This window comes from Apteryx mantelli, chromosome 5, assembly GCF_036417845.1.
Source record: "Apteryx mantelli isolate bAptMan1 chromosome 5, bAptMan1.hap1, whole genome shotgun sequence".
NCBI classification, from domain to species: domain Eukaryota; kingdom Metazoa; phylum Chordata; class Aves; order Apterygiformes; family Apterygidae; genus Apteryx; species Apteryx mantelli.
The window spans coordinates 67,382,487-67,401,496 of record NC_089982.1 but is presented as its reverse complement, the minus strand read 5'-3'; the positions used below and the strand labels follow the sequence as shown (position 1 = coordinate 67,401,496).

The following is a 19,010-nucleotide window of genomic DNA, read 5'->3' as shown; positions in this document are numbered from 1 at the left end:
CTCCTGGCCTTAGTTATTTGCTGAGATGGAAAGATTACCCAGGGAGGAATTCATGTGAAAATATTTACCTCAAATAGTGTACAAAATATTTGGAGTGGACTTGTTCAGACTGTACAAAATATTTATGGTAAAATTCTTAAGATGAGTCATTTAAAAAGTAAAATGGTTTTATTCAAATTTTCTAAAAATTGTTCACTCATACTGTGGCCCATTTGACAGTTCAAGAAAACAGTCTTAATGACTTATACTAAAATGTCAAAATGATTGTAAACAAGGTAAAAAAATTCTTGTGTTCCTAATCCCTGAAACATCTAATTTCAAAAAACATTCTCCACAGGGGAACTTAAATATGTGCACAGGCTTACGAAAGCTGCATGAAACTAAGAGATGTTAAGGTCAGATGAGGGACCTGGAACCTCTGAAATTTCAGATTGTAAATAGGATTTAGGATCTTGTATTTTCACTGAGACAACAAAAATGGATATAATTAACACACACTGTTAAACTTCATTAGTCTCCCAGGGTTTGAGTTATACTTACAAAATCAACCCATTAGAATAAATATAGCTAAAAAGGTGGGGAGCCACTTTACCATGAAAACAATTTTTACTCTACAGAAAAATGCATATTTTTTTCATTTTCTGCTATTCTGAAAGATACAAATACAACAGTATTTCCAAACCTTTTTGAAAAGCACTCAGACGTTCAGGCCCTGATCTACTCAGTACAATTTTCAAAGGAGACTGGTATCCACCAACATCTGTGGTGAAGTGTCTGGTTTGAGAAAGTCTCGAGGACTGCAGCATGCTCTCCTGCACCCTGTAGCATTCACAGTGCAGAAAGCTTCCACAGCCATGGTGCCACCATGCAGATGCGGGGTGACACTTTGGCCCCAGGAGAAACATTGGTTCTTGCTTCCCAGATGCTGTTGAGTTTTGACTGGCAGGAGCCAAGAGCTGTTGCCTTTCATAGCTGCTGGCCAGTGGTACCTGCCTCTGGGTGCAACACTTGCAGCTGGGCTCTTAACAGAGCAGGATCTGCCCTCCCACCTCAAGGCCAGGCGGGCTTTTGTTAAATGAAGATATAACATGGTTGCCCTCAGCTTCTGCTGAGTTCCAGCTTGCCCTTGTGCAAAGCAGAGGTTTTGGCACCTGCAAGACTTAGCAAGAATTTAAATCCTAATTGGAGGCTTCTTGTTGGTGAGATGGGAGTGCCAAGATCCTGCTGAGTTTGGAACAAAGCCTCATAATTTTTCTCTTTACTTAGCAACTCAACATGCACATATGCTTCTACATCAGAACATAAACTTAGGAACAGGCATAGCTTTCCTGGTTTGGGTGAGTTGTGTCTCACTGAATTGGCAATATTAATGAAGACAGTGAGGAACATGGACAAGTTGGGAGACTTTTAGAAACAAGGTCTGCTTGCAAGAAGTAAAATGATCAGAAAAGTGAAGCTTTGGAAATGTACTTAGTCTACTTACCATGAATTACCCTCATCTTTGCTTCCATAGCTGATGTAACATTAAAATGCAATGGGTCAGATCAGCAGCTTTGGCAGAAGAGAGCTAGAAATGTGGGGGACGTGTGCCTAGAAGGTGGCTTTTCATTAGTTTTGGATGCCTAAGGTTTCAAACAGCACATAACATCAGGCAGTACTACAAAGACACTTAGTCTCTCCCAGTGGAATAATGGCAATGTAGATGCATTGAGATAGCTCCAGTAAAAGACATGGGTTCCTATGAACTCTGAGGGCTCAGGGAGGACAGGTGAAGCTCCAGAAGCTTGGCAAAGGGCAAGTGTGCCACCCATCTTGAAAAAGGAAGAGGAAGGAGAAGCCACGAAATCACAGACAAAACACAAGAAAATGCAAACTTTTTGCATTCACCTGAAAGTCAGAAATGGAAATGAATAAAAGAGGAACTTTTTGCTTTCCTTTTATGAGAGGATATCAAGCCTTGTATACAGAGAAGTAGACATATATCTTGACTTTAGTTACTATCTCACATGACATGGGAAAAAGTGTCTTGATCACACTGCTATAAAGCAGGTACAGACACCACGAGAAACCTGCACCCAGACTGATAACTAGCCAGTTATGGATGGGGAGGACAGCCTGGGTAGGGTTCGGCAGAAGTTCATCTTTGAGCTGGTTTTACTCAAACAATTCCATTAATGACTTGGATGACAGAACAAAAAGTAAGCTTATTAAATTCACAGCTGACACCAAGCCGGAAGGGCTGTAAATACACTGTAGGGAAGGATTAGAATTCAAAATGGCCATGACAAGCTGATGAAACAATAAGGGGTGGGGAAAATAAAAAAGGAGGTAACTCAGTTAAGACAAAGGTAAAACTCCGTACTTGGCAGAAATAACCAACTACATAAATATAAAATGGAAGCAACCACATAGAGAGCAGTTCCATAGGAAAGGATCATGTGTTATAGTTGATCACAGGCTGAACAATGTCATGCTGTTGTGGAAAAGGCAAATATCACACTGTGATACACATAGTAATACAGCTTGCAAGACAAGTGAAGTAGTCCCTACTGTTCAGCTGAAGTGCTGAGAAATTGGCACATTTCTCTTCTGGAGAGATGTGCAGGCAGTCCACAGGAAAAGATGATCTACTCAGTCTAGGATCCCTGGAAACGTAGGAGAAAAGTTGAGAAGAACTGGGAATGTTTAGCTTAAAGAGGAAAGGGCCACTGGTAGAGAGTTATATTCTCAAGTTTGTACAAGACTGTTGCAAAGAAAAGAATCATCAGCCCTCCATGTCTGTAGTGGATAAGACTGCAAAAATGATGAGTTTAACCTGCAGCGAGAACCAGGTTAGATAGCAAAAAAACCAAAAAACAAACCTATAAGAGAAAGGATAGGCAAGCCATGGGTAGTTTCTTCCTCAATGACTTTTAAGAACATGATAGACAAGCTTAGGCCATGATTTACATTGGTATGATGGCATCTTGCATAAAATTCTAGCGGTAGCTGGTTTGTGCCAAGGCATATTTTCCGAAACAAAAGCAGAACTCTGTATTGGGTGCATCAACTCTACACGTCATGGGGAAGGTTTGCCACTTTAACTTAAGTCCCAAGCAGGCAGCAGGAAATGCTTAGCACAGCGATGTGTCTATAATCTGACTCCTCTCAAGAAAAAGGAATAATGTATTTGGAGGAACAGAAATCCACTGGAATTCAAAGCCTGAAATAATTTTGTAAGGGTAGGGGTTTACCACCACAGCCTTGCACAGAGATGAGAGAAAATCATCTTTAAAGCCCAAAGCCCCCCAAATATATCAGAGGTAGAACTGATACCACTTACCTCTTACATCCTACTGTGGTTGTTGGAATATCTGCTGAGGTTCCAGTCCTTCTGAACTGAGGATTTTGACCTCACCCTCACCAGGGGTATGGACTGACCACAAAACCAGAGTTATTCTTAATATGGGAACTCATCATCTCTCTTGCTGAAGTTTTGCCATTATAGATTAGAAATGCAAGACTCAGTCGGACAATGAGAAGAAACAAGACTGTGACTACCCAGACACCACTTTATAATCTCCAGGCTTATAGATACATCTCTGGAAGGGGAAGCAGCCCTCTTTCTCTCATTTCTTCTTGAGCTGGAGATAGGGGCCCAGCTGCTCACCCTTGTTTATACTCCCATCACAGCACAGATCCATTTTTCTCAGACTTACTGAAGGCACAAGCCTTCTGGTTTACAACTTAATTCTCAGAAAAAAATTGAGAAATGTGAGCAAATTCCAGATGCACATAGAGGCTCTTCAGAGCCTCCTGATTATCTTACTAGAAAGATAAAGCACAAGAAATCTTCCTAAACGCTCTGTCTTGAGATTACTCCCCCTCCTACTCTGAAGAGACGGTTGAGTTTCTGCCCCTTCCCGTGCTTCTCTTGGGGACTGACCCCATGAGCCAGAACTGGCAACATGGACTGCTTCCAAGGGAACCTTTCCCCTCTCATGCCAGTTATCCTCACTATGGACTACCTAACTGTCGAGCAGGATTTCATTTAATTGATACAACACTTGCACCAACAGGATTCTACTGTTAATCCACTGCCAAAACACCCTAAAAATGCTAGTCCCAGAAAAAATGCAAAGGACACCAGGAAACCAAAAAAACTCCACCTCAAACCTTTACTTTGTTCTGTAAAATGACACCTGTCTAATTGTAATTTCATCATAAACTGCACAAGCTCGTTGCCTGGTGTGCCACACACACACACCCCCCCACACAGAGCTCTCTGATGTTCTCTTGGTGGGGGCAGCTGGTTTCAAGGCCGCGTTGTTTTGAGACAATACATAGATTCAGTAACACTTGCCCAAGCCCAGGCTAGCGACAATGCAGCTACCTATAGCAGTTCTGTATGCTGATCCCAGGCAAGGTCATGCCTTGCTCCACATGGTGCTACAGCCAGCACAGGCCTCCTAAGGAGCCAGAATCCTGCTGAGGAGCATGGTCCAACTGTACCGCACAGTTTACAGTTTCGGAATTAAAAAATCTATGTGATTCAGCCAAACAAACTCACTTGTGAACTATGCAGCAATACCACACATGACAAAAAGGAGGTTAACTGGACTTCAGTTATTGTCATAAGCACAGTCAACCCTTCTCCTTCAGCAGCTGTCAGTCACTTGTTATTAATTGTGAAACAATTCCTCTTATAAGCTTTGGAAAAACATCCAAACACCCGTGTTCCTAAATCTCATTCAGACCTCAGCAAAAATACAAAACAAGTGCTGATGAGTGGACCGATCAACACTTTCTTAACATTCTTTAAAACAACTTTCTTTGCACAGTTTGTTTTACTCCTAGTCTTGTACTGCACTGAATATCCATGATAGTCCATAGCCTTTGCAAATAAATTTCAGAGATATTTAAAGAGAAGGCTGGGGTATGTCTTGTTGAAATATAGCAAAGTGTATTGCAATACACAAACCAAAAGAATTTAAATTCTCTTAGCTGGAATACTGTCTGCTGTGTAAGTGAAGTTGGACCAAACCTTTATACTTAAACATAACAGAAGTTAAACCAAAATGGATCAGGCCAATTTTGGGACTCTTAAACTTCCTGCCTATAGAAGTATCTGAAACTCATCCTTCCATGAGTTCCTCCCTTCATGCCTTCTTCTGTCCCTGCTTCTTGCAGTGGCTCTCACCTACCCCCTCTCACACTGCTGACATGCTCCTGAGGACAGCCTGAGCCTAGGCCAGGACTGGGGTTGGTTCTGTAGGAGGGAACTGAGCTGTCCCTTTTTGGCCCTGGAAAGTGCTGCTGCCTCCCACTCAAGGAGTAGGAGACCTCAAGTTTACTTGAGAATTTTTGTAATTGGCCAACAAGTCAGATCACTGGACTAGATCTAATCGCATGATCTTCTATTTTCAAGAGAAATGAGTTCCCACAGAGAACAGTGTTGTTCCCCTTTATGTATATTTAACTTGATTTTTCTAAGTGCAATGCCCTGAAGAGTTGGAAATGCATATAAGTATAATGTGCAAGCATGTTATAAATAGATACTTATCTCAGGCACTAAATATCTTTATTTCTTTAAATGGAAACACCAAGTCAAGGAATAGAAATAAACGAAGACTCAGTCTAGACCAGTGGCAGGCTTCCCCCTGTGCTAGGGCAATATTTTTCATTGTCTTCTCTTCACTTCCTCATAACAAGTGCAAGCAAGTTTCTCCACCTCGATTTCTGCTGGACGAGGTGCTGCTTGTACAGTGATGCTTCCACCATGCAAGCGAACCCCACTCAGTGCTGGACACAGCCTCTCTCACAGCTCTTGTGAGCACACAGCATGGCTGCTACATTAACAGGCTGCGCCAGACAATGCCACAGGCAATAAATAACCAAAGTCATTGCACCTTCACAGTCACCCTGACAAAGAATTTCTCCTTTTAAAATCCTCTGTAACTCATCGGCACTGCTTATAGCTCTGCAGATCAAAATCAACTCTGCAAACTCCACCTGCAAACCCACCAGAAGGTACCTGGACACAATAGATGTCACGTGAGGCTAGTCATGTGCTCACAGGAAATTTCTGTGCAGAGCACAGACAGTCCTATGCCATCCCTGTTCCTCAGCTCCCCAGAGTGCCCAAAGTAGAGGTCACACACAACGCACTGAAGTTTTGGTGTCCCACAGTCCCTGTAAAGCAAGCGTGTAACTCACAGCAACAAACAAACGCTGGATGCTCCTGCTGCTGCCTGATGAGCCACCAGCCCAACTGGCTCCCACACTGGGACAGTGACTCACAAATGGCAGAAAAGTGTCCCTGAACCAAAAGAGTGGATTAAGTTTCCAAAGACCTGGATTCTGCTTCCCTCAGGCTGCAAGCATCACCCTTCTTTTAGCTGCTCTGGCCTCAGCCATCTGCAGATAAAAGCAGCCAGTTCCATCACTGCTACAGAAGATGTAAAAAATGGTTTCTCTGGGTGTAATTTTTATTCTACCATAAAATCACTGAAAGCAGATCCAATTGCTGGAGACACAAAACAGGACCACCAATTGCTACAGACGATGCTCTCCTATGCTGCATTTCTTCATCAGGTTTAACGCTATACCGGACAAATCAAATTACGTTATGTCAAATGGCAGTGTGATACAATAGGACGACATCCATATCCAGTATATCCATTCTTTTTATGTCACGGCAAAACAAACCAACCAACTAGCCCAGAAAGTCATAGCATGGACTGGGAGTTTGTGAACAGAGCCTATTACAAAATCCACTAAGGTCCATGGGTAAAGCTAATTCTAGTTTCTCTAGAGCAATCTGGAAAGCCATGCAGAAGTGCTGCGTCAGGAAAAGGCAGAGGTTCATGTGTGAAGTTAGTGTTTCTCTGGCCAGCATAAATCAGAGGACGTTGATCAGGGGGCATGTGTGTGTGTGAGACCCTGGACACCAAAGGGATACAGGCCCAGACTCTGCCCTTATGTAGAGTTTGCAGCCAGATGAACAACCAGTTCTGGCTTGTTTTGATGACTCTGTCTTGTATAGCCCAGGAAATTCCGGGGCATTGCACAAAATTCAGTATACAACAGATCCTGTAGAACTGCAATGAAGGGAGAGGTCTGTTTTTCAAACAGGAATTGCAACACACGTACAAGTGCACGGTCAGGTCATTCTGGGCTTTCCTCCCATTAACTGCCATCTACTTTAAAGGTTGTTAGCCCATTATTTGGCGCCTCTTTTTAAAACAAAAAACAAAACATAGGCAGCAGGATAACCATAGGCTTTAAGGATACCCCTGGTTATTACTTACCTACTTCCACCTTTCAGAACCCAGAATGAATGCCAAATCACCCTAGCAATCACATTTCTTGCAGTTATCAGTCCCTCTCCTTTTTAAAATACATCTTTTCTGGCAGAAACCTGCAGCTAGTATTTCCTTTTCACTCTCTGAAGTGCAGAGCACTACAAATCCATCACTGAGCTTTGCTGCAGTCCTTCCTGTCCCTCTGATCATCTCCTTTACACCCTTCTGGACTTGTGCTTAATTAATGCACGTGCAGCACATCAAGAGCGAGCTTTGCAGCAAGTACCTTGGGCTCTTCTGGGTTCTTTTTTTGGGGGGATAGATCCCCAGCTGGTGTGAAACAGCACAAATCCCCCTGAAGTCAATAGCATTACTGTATCTACAACGCCTGAAATTCTGACCCTAGTTTCTATTTTAAAATGCCTAATAATTCAACCAAATTTTTAACGTTCTTTTCTTGGAGCACTGACTGCTGGTTTAGAAATTTCCTTGCAAAGGTGTTGTCGCGTGAAAGGGAGGGAAGGAAGGCCCTTCCTTATCTTTATAATTTACGTTTGCCTGCCAGAGCCCCCCTGTTTGAGGACTTTCCCTGAGACAGTTTCGCAAAGTAAAAAAAAGAATAAGGTTTTATTAAAGCGACAGATACAACAGGTTCGGAATTGCCGTTGATAAATGCACTTGCTGCTACAAATGTTCTTTCTATGAGCTCAAACTAACAAATAAGCGCTTTCAATAATAATATATTTTCCTGGGTAACGTCCGACGTTTGTCGGAGGCGCAAGTCTTACCAAAGAGGCGTCCCTGTTTGGGGGAGGGGAGAAGGAGGCTCACTCGTCAGCAATCTCCAGTGAACAGGTTGGCGGTTCAATTTTCTTCCCTTCCAAAAACTTTAGTGAGCTATCCTCTGTTTTATAGTTGCTGAAGGTGGGATGTGGAAGTGCGGCAGACATACTTCATTGGCCAGATTGCCATTTGCACGGTTGTTGGGGGTATGCCCCCCTTATTTACATATCGTTATGCAGCAAAGGGCGTGATTTTTAATATGGTAAGCAGGGATAATGAGGCTGGGGGTACTATAGGTCAACAGTTAGTCTGTGAGCAGCAATTATTTTTTGGGATGCAACCCTTTGTGGTCAGGGGAGGACCGTGATACCTCCGTATCGCTCCCTCCTCCGCCGTGCAGCTGGAACAAACTGTCTGGCCTTCACCAGCTAGTTCGTTACCCATGTTGCAAAAGGGTGGTGTGCTTTGGCTGCCACGTACTGTTTTTCCCGTGTGCCCCCTTATCTTTCTCCCTGAATTCTCTCTTGTTCCCACAGGTGTTAAACTCAATTACAATCCCTTACTTTGTGACTCAAACCAAAAACACCACTCCTTTCTTTCATTCCAGAGATCATGTCCCATAGAAATGGTTTCTGATACTAAGAAATAATTTTTCAAACAGCACCTGCATTGGACACTTGCTTCGTATATTTTACACATTTAAACCATCCACCATTACATTTGGCTGTTTGTTAGCTGAACTGCGTGTATTTCTAAAACCTGATTACGAAGCATTTCACCTCTTTCAAATGCTTTATGAATGAGCAATTTCATACTATTACCATATTGCAAGTATGGATTTCCCCAGTTCAGAGACTGCGGTTGGACAAGGCTGCAGAGGGAGGTAGTGTTAGGCTTGGGATGATGGGCAATCCTGGCTCGCAATCAGGCTTGCTTCCACTGAACGCTGCAGGGTTCCCCTGAGCACGGTGATTTGAACAACTCACAAATACCCTGAAGAAAAGAAACACTAGTTGTCCTATTTCAGAGATTAGGAACTGAAGCTCAGGGCTAAAGTAACGTGTTCAGCATCACACAAGAAGTCTAGCAGAATTTAACTCCAGGATTTCAAGTCCCTGGCTAGCGAGCCAACTAGCGGACTGTCCTTTAGTTCTGTTCTTCCTCACAGAGGAAGAAAAAAATCAGCTCTAAAATAACCGAGTATCTTGGATCTGAGCTAGAATAAAACACCAACGAGATTAATGCACACAATTTTACCATTCCAGAAGCTGACAGAGCCACACTCCTTACCCAGCCGGCAGAAGACATGGGCTGGGGAAAGAGATTTTCTTTGCTACCTCCTTATGTTGAGAATTGTTCCTGAGTAATGAGAGCTACTCTTTTCTCTCTACAGAAATCTCAGCCTGTTAAATTGCTCTTCTGATGGCTGAATCCACATTTCCTGTAGAACACTGCAAAATGCTGTAGGCAGGGCAATGCTCCCAAGAGTAGGGCATTTCTCCATTCAAAGGCAGACAAAACACCCATGAACCACACATGCTCCAGTCAGCTTCTGGGAAACAACCTTGCAGTGCCTGAATCCGCCATTGCATTGCTTTAGTACTGCTTACTTCTCTCCTTGGAAAAAAAATCACTGCTTTCAAAAGAAGGAAAAAAAGGAACTTAATTCAATGGAGCAGGTAACTTGGCAAGGCAGGTGGCAGAGCGCAGCCCTAAAACTTTGCAGAGAAGCATCACTAAAAGGTACCTCAAGGTCTCATAGCTTTAATTGTGCCTTTCAGGTTTAAAATCACAGAAACTTTGGTAAATGTCCATGTGAAACATGTTACGTTGCTAAAGCACCAGTTTAAATTCTGCCTAATGAAGAAATAAAAATGCAAAACAACTCCATGACAACCAGTATTTAAGTGAAATAACTGTCCGATTGTACCTTAATAAAGCTACTTTTCTCCTCGCTGCATGTTGAAGGCCACTTGGTTTAGATAAACACATGAAGTCATCAAAAGGAAGATTAATTTAAGAGCTTGATAATTTTTTCCTTTTTTTTTTGGAATGTCAGTGAGGACTGAGAGCCAGTCTCCTCCACAGCGTAACACAGAGAGGACAAACTGTTTCTCCTGCCTAAAATGAGAATGTTGAAAGCCCTTTCCCCTCCCCTCTCCCACAGTTCTCAGTGACCACTCCCCGGAGCTGCTGTTACCTAACTTTTACACAAACAAGCAGTTCCCATACGCATCAACTTCAAACAGTGCTGGGATTTTGTCTGAGCACATCCCATTTTACAGGAGCAGAGACAAAGAGCTACTAGTGAAAGGCTCTGGAGCAGCTCTGAAAGGTAATCAACTGTTTGGCTTTTTATTTGTAATTTGTAAGAACTAATGTTTAAGTATGTGGACCAAAAAAGCCTCCTGGCAAATTGTCTTACTGGAATTTGTGGTAGGAGGAAAGTCTCAATACAAACCCAAAAATAGATTAAACATCGGTTCAGATTACTTGATTTCTGCAGGGAAGAAGAAGTAGTTTTTCCAGACAAAGATCTGGTGTGAAATATGAGGTCACCAGTATTTTTTTAGTCATGGTTGTTGGTTGTATGTGTTTAAAAATGCATATGCATCTTGATTTAGTTACGATTCATTACAGTAGACAGATTTAGAAGGAAGCAGTGTACTGGGACCTTGCTCCAGCTGTTTTGCTCAGTACCACTACAGGCTTTATGCCTTTCTCTCCAGCCACACTGCTGCAAAAAGCCTTTAATTCTTTGTAGCTTCTTGTACATTTTGCAGGCTCTGAATTGCCAAGATGCTTTTGCTTCTTTCTCTGGTCACTGGACTTGCCCTTTCTGCCACTGGTGTCGTGATAGAGAGTGATCCAAATTCAGAGCCATTTCATGACATACAGAAAAAAGTGAATGACCTCTGGCAGAATTTGCTCTATCCAGTAATGGTTAATAATGAGACTGATGGGATGATTTATGCCACCTGTGAAATGCTGCCCAGCTCCAAAATAGATGCTGACAAGCCACAAGTGACTGGACAAGTTTTGTTCAAACAGTACTACTCATATGGAAGATTGGAAGCGATTTTTGACTTGGATGGGTTTCCATTAGACAACAATCAGTCTGGCAGAGCAATACACATCCACAAGCTCGGAGATCTCAGTGATGGCTGTGATTCTACAGGAGGACACTATAACCCTTTCAGTGTGAATCACCCCCGTCACCCAGGGGATTTTGGCAACTTTTTTCCTAAAGAAGGCAAAATCAGAAAATACAAAGCAAACCTCTCTGCCACTATGTTTGGTCCATATTCCATCCTGGGCAGATCTGTTGTGATCCATGAGCAGGAAGATGACATGGGCAAAGGCAACAACAAGGCCAGTTTGGAAAATGGAAATGCTGGCAAGCGTCTTGCTTGCTGCGTGATTGGGATATGCAACAAGAACTTGTGGGAAGAGAAACTGTCTGAGGTTGCAGACAAGAAGAAGGGACGGCTCAACAAGCGAGCACAGAACCAGGCTTAACTGAAGATCACCAAACCAGCTACTGCCTGGGCAGCACAAAGTACCTTAAGCTATGCCGTTGGCCACTAAGATATATGGCAGAAGGATTCCCATTTCCATTCTGCTGCTTCTTTAAGAAATGTATATCACTTTGTAGAGAGTCTCTTTTCTGTAAGCAGATCAATAAAAACAGCATCAACTCAACATTGTGATGTATTTTCTTGAAGATGTAGGGTTCTCTTTTATGAAGTTTGGAAGCTGAATGCATGCAAGTAAGAGTGCTAACATATAGGGCTGATAAATTTTGTAAAGATACTGTCCATTGTAAGGAGTCCTTAGGAGACTGTAAGCTGAGGTAACAAAGACAAAAAGAAAAAGGCATCAATAAATATAAAACTGCCTCTGATTAGATGCTATGCTGTATTTAGCTACAAATAGGAAAGGTAAAAAGATCTCTATGCTTTCAAGAGTTTTGGGTGGTGTGTTGTACAACCTGGACATCCCCTCAAATTCAGGGGAAGTACAGACATTTCTATTTTAAATTTTAGATCATTATATCATTCTACTTGTATTTGCAGGTTTTATTCTCAAACATGTATATGCTTCTTAACTGGTTTAGGTTGTCCACATGGCTATAGCTGAGTCACAGCCTCAATTGCTGAAAGCGAACTTGTAAGAAATGTTCCGGTTTACCACCCACCACTTCCCAACAAAAACTCCCTAATGCCTCTAGTTTATGACGTTTAGTAACTAGATTACATACAAAAGTTTAAATGCTGCTTAAGCAATGATGATAAAGTTAACAGATCAGAGATAAATAGTATTTTCAAAGCTAAAAAACATTGAGTGTGATTCTTCAAACAAAAATTTAGGAAGCAAATTAGACTAAGAAAAGTGATAGTAGAAACAATAAGTCGATTTTCAACAGACTTAAAACTCACTCAAAAAACCTTTCTTTTTTAATGCGTTTTCACAATTTAACACAGCTCATTGAAAATGCTGAAACACTAATTCATGACTAACATTCATCTGATACTGAGAAAATAAGAAAACAAGCAGATAAAACAAGCATATCGGGAAATGTCTGTCTTTAATATTAAAGATGACAAAATATATTAATATTGTTGAACCACGTTACATATTTAATCCAAGCAGCAACAAAAGAAAGGTTTGCAAATAAATAAAACTGCATTAAAAAAAAAACACCTATAAAACAGAAGCTGGCAAACAAAATCTTATCTTTCAAAAATGTAATAGACTTTCAACTTAATCTCAGTTAAGATTCTAAAATGCATTCCTGAGCTCATATGAATTAAAGAAATTCCACCGCCTATATTATACAAATTGCCATATGCTTAAAAATAGTCTCACTTAGAAAGGAAGCATTATTCTAAAAGATGCTTCTTAATCTGTCACTTTCACACATTTATTTTACAAATTCACTCAATGTTGTTGTTCAAATAACCACAACACAGTACTTTCAAATCCTTCTCACAGATAATGCATGAATTCACTTTTAAGTGAGACAACTTCCCTAAAATCAATTTGTGAAATATGTCAGTCTTCTCCGTACCCCTGCCACAACATTCCCCTTCCCAGTTTGCTTCCTCAGAGCCTAACACCAAAAGGGCTTGTGGCTGGATGTGATCTCTGCATTTTTAAAGTCCTAGAAAAAGACAATGCAAGTATCAAGACAAAACAAAAGTGTTAATTTTCTCCTCAACAAAATAGGAATGAATTTACTGAAAAAAAGATCACCGTTCTAATAGCACAACAGTGTCAATTAAAGCAATATCCAGGTAGAATACTGACAATAATACTTAATTAGTTATTACGTAGTGCAGCAAAGATGTCTTACTTTTACAAGTGTCCTGGTATTGAAATCTTGTGTTCCCAGGCAAAGGCTAAAAACGTAGCTAGGAACAGACTTTCACTTGGCCACAAAGGACAGAACAGTACTGCACCAACAACATAGCACTAAAAAACGAGGTTTCCAGAGGTCTAGATATCTAAGCTGGCACTAAATGTTTGCAAAGATACAAGAATGGCATTTAAGAGGACAGAATGGTGCAATGATAGTTACCAAGATGACCTAACTGATGGTCATACGTCATTCTGCGTTCTTCTCATAGAAAAACCGTATTAAAAAGAACCAACGATTTAGGCACTAAAAAACTACTGCTTCCGCCTGCTCTAATTTTTGCACCAGCACTTTGTTAATTTAAAGCATTAACTGACAATTAAAGAGACCAGGAGCAAATGTCAACGCACACTATTGTGGGGCAGGAAAGACACAGGACAGGAAAACAATGGCCATAAACCACCCAGAACATTTCAGTTCAGCTATGACCTCTTTGTTAGAAGCCTGCCTCCGTTCTGCCTGCACTGATGTTTAGCTCTGCACAGGATTAGTCTATGAAGGATGGAAAAGAATACATCTTGAATAAAATGACACTTCATGTAACATTCTAGCATTAAAGTAAAAAAATCCTGCCAGAGATTCAGAATTCTCCCAGAGATGTCAGGGTCTGCAGCTATTTTTCTTCTGACTTGTCAGTATTGTCATATAAATGAGTCAATAATGCAGTCAGCTACAATTAATGGGAACAGCATAACAATCTTTCAAATACTTAAACTCTTGGTTTTCAGGTGATGAGGAACTTAAACTGTGATCATGATACTGAAAGAAAACTTTTTACTGCCTCATGTCCCTAACACACTTAAATATATAGTTGTTTTCTGTTCCTAAGGGCTGCTGCCTGATACCAGCAAAATGCTGCAATGTCAAAGTACCTTTAAAGAGAAAGGAAACATTTTTGAAGAGCATGGCAGTATCACCTTATTGCCTGCAGACAGACACTGAAAGGGTTACATGAATGCACCTGGTAGGGAAAATGCATGAAAACAGAGACAAGCCACATTTTTCACCTTCCCACCATAATTCCTTATATTTGTATGTAATCATTTACATACAGCCTTTCTTCTGCTGAATACAAACTGTTCATGGACTTTGACACCTTGATTATGGCAGCACCTGCTAGCTCAGCTTCCACAGACAGAAGAGTTTGTCAGTATTGCTAATATAAACTCTGTTTATTCAGTAGCTTGACAAGTGGGCTGTAAAAATTTGCAGCTGGCAGTTATTTGTCAAAAGAGGACTCAGTCTGGGAGGGATTTTCCTCTTTATTAGTAGTATTTTATTAAATTTGGTTTAATTCTCTCTGATTGGTTTCAAGTTCTAGGAGTGAGAAATGCACATTTACAGACAATTAGGTCCCACGCCAGCAGAAAAATTGCCTTGACGGCTGCTGGCCCATAGAAGCTCCACAGCTGCAGAGACTATTCCTTATGCTACAAACAGGGGAGGAAGGATGCGCCTCCCCTTCTCCAACAGCTGCTAACTACAACGTTAAGTATTCCCTTGTTGCTGCCTTCCTGGGAGCAGAGTGGCATAGCTCCAGCACCAGTAGGGAGCTGGGGACTGGCACAGAAGCCCCCTCCTTCCCCGATTATTACTGGAATATTTTCTTATGACTAAACATCAACAAGAGAAGAACTATAAGAAAGCCACAACAAATGAAATAAGCCTTCTACTGTACCCAAGACTGGTGAAATGTGGAGGAAAGGAAGAATTATCCTTAATTCCAAACCAGAAGAAAATAAAAAGACACAGATTCCTTTAAAAACAAGGGCAGAAATGAAGTGGAGCAGGCTGGAATCCACTGCCTGTCAGGCAGCCCAAGGGCTGTTCCAACGCCCAGAGGTTGAGGAATGCAATCCCGTAAGTGGCATTAATAGAGCCAAGCAGGTGGACAGGGCATCACTGGTCCTCATCTTGCTGTTCTCCTTGCTTTGGAACAGCATCACTTCATCTCACGGAAAGACTTTTGGCTTCTCTGGTGAGGTTTCCTTCAGAGCTCCATTAAATTGGGTTCTCAGTGTCTGGCGAAGTAACTCCCTGTATTTTCCTGAGATGAGCTGAGAGAGGGAAGGAAAAGTTTCAGACAATTGAGAATATATTAAGTTTGGAAATGAGGAAACTACATACATGCAGGGATAGTTTTCAGGAGGTATTTTGCATCCTATAAAGGAATAAGTGATTTTATTGCAAGTATGTACTTAGAGTCACTATGCAGAGAAACAGAATGCAGAAACAAAAAAAAGCCTGCAACCTTAAGACTCTTCTCAGTTTATCATTTCAAATTTTCTTTCCTTGGAAGACACTTCTAGCCATCAAAATACAGTAGCCCTAAGACAGAAGCCTGGTGATGACATGACATGATACATTATCATCACCGGTCTTTTTGCCACATTATTGTAAATTATGTAAACCTATCTAGAAACTTCAAAACATTACAAACAACATGATCAAACCTCACCAGCTTCAAGTTCCTTCCCTTAGGTAATCTATATTTTTGGTAGACTATGGCCAAAACTAACATGAAAACACCATTATTAGACAAATCTTAACAGATTGATGTAAAAATCAGCTCTATGACACACTACCCCAGTAACTATCCACATTCACAGCAGCATAGCTTGCAGCGCAAGAGGATGACAGGGAGAAGATCAAGGGCTTGGACTTCATACCTCAAGCCAAACTGTTATCCAAATATTCACAGTTTTCAGTAGGATCAGATGGTTTCTTGCCTTCAGATTCAGGGAGCTCCTCAAAGCTGTTATTTGCATGTGCAGTTGTAACACTGTGACCTCCATGTCTTCCAGGGTCCTCAATATCCACAGTGCTGCTATTTTGATTCCCTCTTTCATTTATAATTTCACAATCGCTCTCTGAGGTTTCATCACTGTCTTTCAGGACCTCAGTTTCAGCTGTCTGTTCATTCTCTGAGTTGGAGGGATCTGTGGGCTCGGATTGGTCAGGGCTGGATAAAGGGACCTCTCCCTCAGATGAACCATTAAGCTCTGGTCCAACTACTGTGTTCGGCCCCCCCACTGAATTTTCTGTTCTTTTCCCTTCCAGTTCTGTGACGGCCTGTTCTTCCGACAATTTAATTATTTGACTTCCAAGCTTGCTTATTTGTTCTTCCTCAGAAGGTAACTGAGGTAATGAAGGATTAAAACGTTTATTTTGGTTACTGTTATTTAAGTTTGTTGGGGAATTGACAGAATCCTTATCAGTTTCCTCTGAAGCCATTAGCTCTCTTGCAAGGGCACAAGTTTCATCATGTTCTACCTTCTGCTCTGCTGAAAGAGAAGCGGAACAGCAATATAGTCTAGTCAGTCTCATATATTTATATATCTGACCTGAAGACCATCACAACAGGGTTAGACCACAGAGATTTCTACCTTGGTAAGGGATTATCTAGAGTGACTCTTTATCCCATCCTAGGCCCATTTCGGAGATTACAAGCAATCAGCATTAACTGGATCAGGCTGTTTTGGATCCTCTCTTTCCCTAACTGACAGCTCTAAAAGAGGCATAGCCCAAACCACAGTATAGAACACCACACTTGGGCAAATGTTTTCAAGGGATGACCAACAACGCTAAGCAAGGCACTTGGCTGCAGAATCTTTTGGCAGAGTTTAACATTAATCCCCAAATCACTACTGCTTTCAGGGGTTAACACAAGCTCCATTTTTCTGTTCACAAGCTTTCATCCAATAATGAAGCTTAGTTATTGGTCCTGCAACGTTCTTCCTAACATAAAAGGTGTTCCTAATTTGGGTAACAGCATAAAAAAGCAGCAGTGGAAGAACTTTAAGTACACCATTACACCAAAAGCCAAACACTGGATAAAGAGTGTCAGAATACAGAAAACAGCAACGTGTAAACAAACAGCTTTGTAAAAGAGAAAGAATCCGTCCTTATATCAATTAAGGACAAAAAGCCTCACTGAAAAAAAGCTTTCAAAGTCAAGTAAGAAAAATTAGGAAATGAAAGAAGTATGGCTGTATAGACAGCTTAAAATAACTCCTTTACTGCACATGCATTACCGTCTACTGTATGAGCATTTACTATATTTCTCCCACAGGAATCCTGCCTCATTCAATGCACAAAACAGACTTGTGGCAGGGAGGGATCAGAGCTGTACAATAAAGGCATCTACTGTCTCTATCAGACCGCCTCATTTATAATTTGGGAGCTGCTGAGTGAATGAGGCAAGGGATTGAATGCAGGGAACAGACAGTTTTACTACGATTAAGGAAGCCTGGAATGCTGCTCTGAAGAGCTGGAATTTAAGTGTGTGGCAAAGCAGGGATAAATTAACTTTCAAAGGTGATTACCCACTGGATCTAATCCTCATTATCTGAGCGCTCAACTGGAAACCTGGGAGCTTGTTTTGCAGTACTGTCAGGCTCACATTATGTATTTGAACACGAATATTCAAAATGTCCTAAAAATAACCAAAACTTATGTATCTCAAATTGGCACTCAAAATTAGTAGGGACTCTACACTGTTCTTCGTGTGCCTCAGGTTCCTGTCTCTATAGTGGGATAACACCATCCCATCACCTTGCTGCAATTTTGTGAAGATAAATTATTGCAAAGCACTTGAACACCAAAGAAAAGCTCATATAAAAACTACTTTTGTCTTCAGAGAACGCTTGAAATAGTGCAGAGCCAACAAGGCACAAACAACGCGGTCAACAATGAAGAGAAAAAGAAAACTGAATAGCTGCTCACTAACAGCTGTGATGTTCAAGTACCATCCATCACACAACACTATCCATCCTATGCAATGGATAAAGGGAGATCCTATGGAAAAAGCAGTCTTTAATTCATACGACCACACTACAACATTATGCATTTTCACAAGGAGGCTGCATGCTATATTCTACAGACGTATATCACCCAGCTTAACTGCAACAATGATAACAAATACAGACTAAAACAGGCCTTGACGAGAACAGGGTAAGCAGTTAGATTAGGTCAAACAAGCTGGAAAAAAACCTCTCATTACCTGTAGATATGGCTAGAGCAACATTTGATATATTATAGAAGGTTCTGATAAAGAATGTATGTTCCTGCAAAGGCTTCCTGGGCCAAATATGTACCAAGTATCAGCTGCACCGTACTATTTAAATGATCATAGTTCACTACCATGACATCAGGCCTAGTGTTTAAAGATATATAAGAATCGCAGTTTAAAAACTGTTTGTATTCTGCTTATTATCTGCTGTCATTGATCTGATCACTCAACTAATAGAGCAATAAAGGTGGTTTTGCTTTTATTTCTGGAGTACTTTTTAACGCAGGGCATACTTGCTTGGTAGATGAAGGCAGACGAACACATCCTTATGTTCTTACTGATTGCCAAATTCCCTGAGGTTTTGGAGGCGCACTGTATAGATCAAAAATTGCAATATGCACTAAGCTCCTAAAACTCAGCAACAGTTGCGTGACTCTACACAAATAAACAGTGAAAACCAGTGTATCATTCCCATGAAGCTGTTGACTGCAGAAGAACTGTGTGACTCCAAGCA

General features: G+C 41.2%; 2 protein-coding genes across 5 annotated transcripts in view; one reads left to right on the top strand and one right to left on the bottom strand.

The window, feature by feature from the left end:
* The first annotated feature begins 10,251 nt into the window (after positions 1-10,251).
* SOD3 (superoxide dismutase 3) lies at positions 10,252-11,768 on the top strand. Of its 2 annotated transcripts, none has more exons than XM_013959951.2 (2): positions 10,252-10,401; positions 10,850-11,768. In XM_013959951.2, exon 2 carries the CDS (start codon positions 10,866-10,868, stop codon positions 11,583-11,585), a length of 720 nt encoding a protein of 239 aa, XP_013815405.1. In that variant the 5' UTR covers positions 10,252-10,401; positions 10,850-10,865; the 3' UTR covers positions 11,586-11,768. The 2 variants fall into 2 exon arrangements, with proteins under 2 accessions (XP_013815405.1, XP_013815406.1); XM_013959952.2 differs by having other exon boundaries at positions 10,831-11,768.
* A 92-nt stretch (positions 11,769-11,860) lies between these two features.
* CCDC149 (coiled-coil domain containing 149) overlaps positions 11,861-19,010 on the bottom strand; it is a 56,412-nt gene continuing 49,262 nt past the window's right edge. The window contains exons 12-14 of one of the 3 annotated variants that reach the window (XR_010884454.1): positions 16,155-16,769; positions 15,164-15,542; positions 11,861-11,914 (exon numbers count right to left, since the gene is read on the bottom strand). Coding sequence is in view for 2 of the 3 variants with exons in the window: in XM_067298173.1 (XP_067154274.1) it covers positions 16,156-16,769 (614 nt within the window). In the remaining variant the exon portion in view is untranslated. Of the gene's footprint in view, positions 11,915-12,505; positions 15,543-16,154; positions 16,770-19,010 lie in introns of those variants that run through there. The other 2 variants (XM_067298173.1, XM_067298174.1) reach the window with 2 other exon arrangements.